This window comes from Cyrtonyx montezumae, unplaced genomic scaffold, assembly GCF_038088225.1.
Source record: "Cyrtonyx montezumae isolate F1298 unplaced genomic scaffold, pur_monq_1.0 scaffold_2, whole genome shotgun sequence".
Lineage (NCBI taxonomy): Eukaryota > Metazoa > Chordata > Aves > Galliformes > Odontophoridae > Cyrtonyx > Cyrtonyx montezumae.
The window spans coordinates 14,835,492-14,842,394 of record NW_027071936.1 but is presented as its reverse complement, the minus strand read 5'-3'; the positions used below and the strand labels follow the sequence as shown (position 1 = coordinate 14,842,394).

At 43.9% G+C, this 6,903-nt stretch overlaps 1 protein-coding gene across 1 annotated transcript in view; it reads left to right on the top strand.

Annotated features, from left to right (window-relative positions):
- Positions 1-1,442: 1,442 nt before the first annotated feature.
- Positions 1,443-6,903, top strand: part of SNCA (synuclein alpha) — a 65,697-nt gene continuing 60,236 nt past the window's right edge. Inside the window, exons 1-2 of the mRNA XM_065736067.1 lie at positions 1,443-1,565; positions 2,924-3,066. Coding sequence (XP_065592139.1) covers positions 2,946-3,066 — 121 coding nt within the window. The 5' untranslated portion in view covers positions 1,443-1,565; positions 2,924-2,945. The remainder of the gene's footprint in view (positions 1,566-2,923; positions 3,067-6,903) is intronic.

Sequence of the window (6,903 nt, the reverse complement as noted above, 5' to 3'; positions counted from 1 at the left end):
AAAGAAGAGAGTCTGTCTTATGACTTCCAAGCTGTATTACCTTTCCTTCTAAATGGTATATGGAAATGAAACAGTGGAAGTGTTGAGATATGGTTCTAAGAAGAGAAGAACTAGATTTAACCAGAAATATTGATTGCTGATGGAACTGGAGTATTAACTGCCAATACTCTGCTTGATGTTATGATGTGGAATATTGATAAAGAAAAAATAAGCTAGCTTTCAACATTTGGGAAGAAAAGTCCTTGTCTCCATGCAAAAAGCTTATGGTCTTTCTTTGCTTTGCAGTCTAATGTTATACCCATGTTTCTCCCCCAAAACTGGAAGGAAACAACATGTCTGGTTTTGCCACACAAAGTAAGAGTGTTCTGCACATGATGATTAATATGTGGTATGTCATGTAGTGCAATTCCTGGATCATTTGTTAAGGTTTTTCTGGAGGGCTGAATTAGGAAGCTATGCTTTGTTTTCTCAATCAGCACCTTCTTGCAAAAAGAAATAAAATATATCACCAGGAGTTAGTTTGGGTTAAATCTAGTAGGGGAACAAATCCCAAGAAAGCTTACCAAGCAGGAGAGAAATACTAAGAAGCCTGGAAATGAAACAACTCTGCATTGTGTGCTTGGAATGGAAATAAATGCAGAGACCTGGCAGCTGCCTGCCCAGGATGATGGATGTAGGGTGCTTTTGTAGCTCACATCCCTGTATCTTATCTATACCGAGCTCTGTATCTCCTTTGGAGTATTATGACAGAACAAACTGTTTCTGCGGTTTGTTTTGCAGGATCTGTACTGCATGCTGACTGATGTACTGATGGTGAAGGTCCATCTGTTATAGTACCTTGTTTCTCACAGAATTTGGCTTTTCATGCCTACGCTCTGCAGCAGTAAAGAGAACTGGGTGCGCTTTCTCTTTTTGGGAAAAAGGGACTTGAGTGTACCAGAGGAAGAGAGCAGTGGCTCTTGTCTGTGCACTTAACACTGCTGTAGGGTCTGAAAGGTGTGAGGCTGGGCTTCTTGTCCACATATGGGTGATTATTGCATTTTTGCAGTGGGGTTAAGATCTGTGTTATATCCACAGAAAAATCCTTAAAAATGAGGTGGAGCACAAACACTGAGAGAACGGCAGCGCTCATCCCAAATCATTCAGGCCTGAAGACTTAGAGCAAGAACAGTAACTAAGAGCTCGGGAACATTTTCTGAGGCGCGGGTGAAGCAAAACACAAGTGTGCTGAATTCACTAACAGCAGCTTGCCCACACGGCTTCTGGGCATGGTGATTCAGTACTAGGGGCGAACAGCGGGTGGACAGGTGCTGCCACGTTGGCTCCTTCTCTCACCCCACACTCTCACGTCACTACTCACACCCACTAAGCCGGGGCTGGAGTCTGGGAGCCGCCCCTCATCCTGCTTCTCCTTCACACTCGCTGCCCGCCGCGCTGCCGTCGGGGCGGTGCCAGGAGGCTCGGCGATGTGCTGAGAAGGGGCAGCTCCCATCAGGTCTCTCCGAGCTTCGCCCTCCTCCTCTTCTCCTGCCTGCCCCCACCTCCCTGCAGAGGCGGACCCGGCGGTAAGTGGCGGGGGGTGCGTGAGGGGTTCTGCTCGTCCTGGGTTGGGTGTGCGTGCGCGTTTAGGTGCACGGATGTAGAGGTGTTTTTACTGCCGAACGTTCTCCTTTGAGCACGAAGGAAGGAGGGGGTGGGATGGGAGGGGGAAACCAGCGGGCGCTGCGGCCGCAATGTGCGGGAGCCGCCGCTTGCTGCTCGGCTCGCGTCGCCCTGCCGTTCTCCTCGGGTAGTCCCTGGAGGCGCAGAGACGTGCGTGCGCGAGAGCCGTGCGCGTTCCTCCTTTTCCTTCCACAGGTGCCTTTTTTGATGTGGAATCCCGTACGAGTGTATTTTGTTGTTGTTTTTTTTTTGTCCCCACACCTGCTCTTGGTGCTGCCCGGGGTGTCAATGGGGCACGGGTTCTGCCCTTCTGCTTGAGATTGGTTAAATACTAAGATGCTGGCTGTCTTCCTAGACATCCGTTCCCTTCGCGGAGGGAATGAACTAGCGGGCAGTGCTTCTCCTGTGGGGGGGGTGGGGGAGGGAAGGGGCTGTCGGTGACAGTGTTGTGCCTTCAATTGTTGCCTTTGTAGCTTAACTGTAGCATGGGGCCGTATAGCTGCCACGTAATTCACTCGCTGGCTGTAGCGTGGTGTTATGAGCGTTGCATTTTTTTCCGTAGTCTCGATAGATGTACACTATCCGTTTGGAAATCTCAAGTGCTAGCAGAGCGATATGGGCTGCATGCAAAATCCAGGGTTGCTGGAAAGCAGCTTTTTGTTTGCTCTAATCCTTTTGGAACACTGTAGCGGCTCTAACTATCGTGAGTGAAGGCTTCTTATGTGGAAGGGGTGTTTGTGAAGTTGCTAGTATTTAAGCTTTTCTCTTGAATGAGAAGGTGGAGCATCCTAAAATAATGGGGTTAAATCGTCGATTTCTTATACGAAAACAAGGTCCTTTGGAGGAGATGGTGGTGGGCAAGCAATGGATTTGTTCCATTCAGTGAATGCACCTTCAAACGAGTCCTGTGATATCAACGATCGCTTTATAGGTTTCTGTGGGAACTTGCAGGGACTCCTCTAGCCGTGCTGTTTTGCTGGCCGTCTGTGGTAGCGGAGAATAGACATAAAGGTGACTTGTGTAACTGGGCTCCTTGGTTTTCTAGTTATTGAGCTGTGCTTTTCTGTCTGAAATCCTGCTAGTGATACTAGGTACGGAGAGGTATGTGTATACTGCTGATGGAGGACAAAGTTAAGTAAGATGTGGGTAAAAATAACTTCGTTGAAACTCTATGATGTTTAGTCAGTTTCAATGAAACTTTGTTTTCGTGGAGGAAAAAAAAGCTGAGAACTGTATTCTAAGTGTCCTTTTTTTTTTCTAGCGTTTGAAGAAATCCTTCAGCTATGGACGTGTTCATGAAAGGACTAAACAAGGCAAAGGAGGGAGTTGTAGCAGCAGCAGAAAAAACCAAGCAGGGAGTGGCGGAAGCAGCAGGGAAAACGAAAGAGGGAGTCCTCTATGTGGGTAGGTGGGCAGCAGTGTCATGATGCTGATTCTTGTTCCCCAGCAGTCCCACTCATCTGAAAGAAACAGCTAAAATACCACTTTTTCTTCAACTTACGTAATCACTCATAGGAGAGAATTATCTGTGAAGTAAACAAGATGAGGTTTGAGCTTTCCTGAGCTGTGTCTTTGAAGATTACTTGTTGAGTGTTTGATAGTTATTGTTTGTGTTATGTCACAGTTGGGTTTTTGTCACTGTCATGCTGGCCATGTATGACTTCGTAATGCTGTACAGAGTATAGTTCCCCTGTGTAAGATGTTTAACTGTGTAAGTTACTAACTGGTGCTGTTCAGGGTGTTACATGGGAGGTAACTTCATAGAGTCCTGTGGAATACCTGAGTTTAAAGTAGAATTATAAAAAAAAGTTTATTTTGATCCTGGAACTGTTATTAAGGCTTGACAATGGCTTTTTCCTGGAATAACATGAAGACAAGTGTGGAAAGCAGCTTGTTTTCTTCCTTCTTTAACTGTGGACTAAGATCCTCAACAGTAACACTGTGAATGGTTGAGGTGTCACTCCTTGTCTCTCAAAATCAACTTAATACTCTGTATTTACTGTTGTGTACCACATGCCTTCTGAAAAAGGAGCCTCTTTAGTCACTGAGCTAGGGCAGTTAGCTCTCCAAGTAGCAATGGAGAAAATAGGAAGCAGATGTTAGTTGACTTAGCCAGTCCACACAAGAGCCCAGTGTGGAACCAGGGAAAAGGTGCTTTTTCAAATCCCATGCAAATGTGTTGACTACATGATCACCATCTTCACTTAGCAAGTATCCAAGCCTTAGAAGGCTGCTGCCATGAAAGATGCACAGGAAAAAAATGCACAAAACAAACAAATGCAGAGGAAAATGAAGTCCTTCCTGTAGATTCTTGCTTCTTTGTCAATTCTGCAGCAAGTCAATTCTGCAACTGATGTTGCTTATGGCTGGAGGAGTCTGTGCAAATAACAAGATGTTCAACAGCGTGGAAAAGCAGAGGTTTTTCTTTTAAATGGAAGAACGGATGGATGTTCCTTTATGTCTTTCCAGGATTTCTCGTGCCCTTGCAGGTTAATGCGACTGTAACAAATCATTTCCACTCCATGTAGTTTAGAGTACTCATTTGATATGTATTTTTTTCCTACTGAGCCATAGCTAAGCTTGGTGTTCTTGCCAGCAGAGATGGAAGTCATTTTGAAGAGTAGTTATAAGATGAATCTATTTTAAAATGAGCATCTGCTCACTTTCAGCATCAAAATAGCTGTTCTTTCACTGTACATCATGCTTGATATTGGAGTTAGTTTCCTGGATGTGGCATATTTTTTGAATTTCATTTTCTTGTTTGTGTGTGCTTTTTAGGGTCATCGATTTCTTTATATTAGAAACCTGCGTGGTGTGCTGAAAGAATCTTTTGCCTGACCTCTTCTCCTGACTGTAATAATGTCTGAAACTTGTTGCCCTCCCAGAGGCAGCGGATTTCCTGTTTTCTGTCTTCTGAGACAAATTTTCTTAGGCTGTGCTTCATATAGTAGTCTTGCTGTTTATTTTAAAACTGATGAAATACCTTGGTCAGTCAAGCCCCGAGCCATAATGAAGATCTGCACTTAAAACTGTAGTGATGTGAAGCAAGCACCTTTTCTGTGGCATAAGAAATGCTTTTCAGAAGTGAAGAGCTATATGTGGTTTCAGTTGTGCAGGCAAAAAATCGTTCCATTATGATTTCACTGCAAAATTTCTGACAGGCAGTGTGTCTGGCTGCATGCTTGGGTTTAGCAAGCCATTTTTTCTGTAGCTGAGTTTTTGTTCTGTTCAGCTAGGGAACAGACCAGAGTGATAAACATGATGGGTTATTGGTTCCTTAGGTTCACCAGCTGCAATTGGAAAAGCCAGAATTAAAACAAGTAGAGCAAACATCGAAGCGAAAACCAATAGGCTCAGCAAATTGTGGTGTTAGGGGACCCTTGTGGGGGCTTGATTCTGGCAGAGGGCAGCTGAAACTGGGTCACAGCTCTGTGCTCGCTGCCAAGGCGTTATGTTTAGGCTGTCCAGGCTCTCTTCATTTCTGAACTGGAGGTGTCTCTATGCTTACCAAGCACGCAGCAGGGGTAGCTCATCTCCTGAACTGCATAATAAAGACTGATGTGGTAATCTCTTGGTTATGTAGGATGATAATGGTTGCAATCCAAAGGTGGTTTCTCTATAATTACAGGGAAGGAGCTGCGTAGTGTGTTAGGGATTGTAAAGGTTTATTTCTTCCTACCTTTGGAGCTCAGTTTTCAGATACATCTTGCACAGACAGGTTCCGTTGTGAAAGCTGCCTGACATCTTGTGAAGAGCCTGACAAAATTAGGCTAAGAGGGACTTGTTAATTATTTTTAGTTCATCAGTCATCTCAGTGGCATTCAGCCTTGTATTGCTGTTAGAAAATGACTAAGATGATCGTTTTCTCCAGATTCCCATGGTGTTATGGTCTCTCATTTAAGAGGTTAATTTAAGTAGTAGACTTGAAGGAGTTAGTGTCATTTAAGTAATTAATGCATGTGTATTTTTCTGTCTAAGCAATTGTCAAGTGTTATATTAAAGATTCTAATTTACTTGTATGTAGTAAGAGTCTAATTATACTCTTATTAGTAGCAACAGTTAAGGTTCAAATGTGAAATGTATGACTCCGAGGGAGTCTCCTGGAGGGTTAATGGGTTTCTTGTTTGTTTCCACATGGTATTCTGTTCTTCCCTTCTGCCATCCTGAGCAACCTGATCTACCTGTACAAGTCCCTGTTTGTTGCAGGGGTGTTTAACTTAATGGCCTTCAAAAGTCACTTCCAACTCCAGTGATTGTATGATCTTCGTTTGTTAATACCTGAAATATATGTTAATGTAGTCTGGAGTATGATTTCTATCAGTTTATTCCTGTGTTCCTCTGCCGATATCCTTCAACACGCACCAGTTGATATACAGTGGTTTTATCTTGATTTCTACGGCATTAGCATGAGGACTTTTTCCTTTCAAGGAAAGGCCCAACTGTTTAGGATGGAGGACTGAGATACCAATTCAGAACGGGGTCTCCATGTATCCTTCAAAGCTGTTGATGTGAAGCGATGAACAAAAATGTGTCACTGCTTACCCACGCTGGCTTAGAAGCCAAGATCTGTGAAGAAGGATAATGCTCTTGCGTGCTCTCAGTGATGCGCTGCTAAAGGGTTCCTTTGAGCTCTGTGCTGTTACCAGGGAAGTGCCATTTGTGCACAGTTGACTCTGGAACGCTTGTGCAGTGCTCAGGAACAGAGTTTTCCTATCTGATCTTTATAGCTGTGATATGCGGTAGCAGGAGACAGGAATAGCTTTTTGGGAGATGAGTGGGTGGCAGAAGAATTTACTACCTTGTATTTAATTGGCAGATGGCCTTAGATTAGATTGGTGCAGTGATGACCTATTTGGCAAGACCATCCGTATTCCTCAGCTGTGCTTTCTTTACCTAAGGTTTCTTATTTTCCTTCAGTGATATAAATAGTCCTTGCGAAGGAGTCAAGGGACTAAAGGTCTGTCTTGATGGAATAGTCGGCCTCAGCACTCAGGAGCAAATATTGTACCTAAATGATGATTTATCCTTCCCCTGATTTAGGCCTGTGTCATTCCATCTTCAACCAGCTCTAATTGGCCTGAATCACACTAAAGTCGTGCTTGTTATATTCTAATCATCTCTCAAGAGGCCTAGAAATGAGATTACTGACTGACTGCTGATAGTGATGATAATAAATAAGGAAATGAGGAGAGTCTTCTGTTGATGAGCATAGTTCCATAAAGACAAAAATTGTGAGTTTGG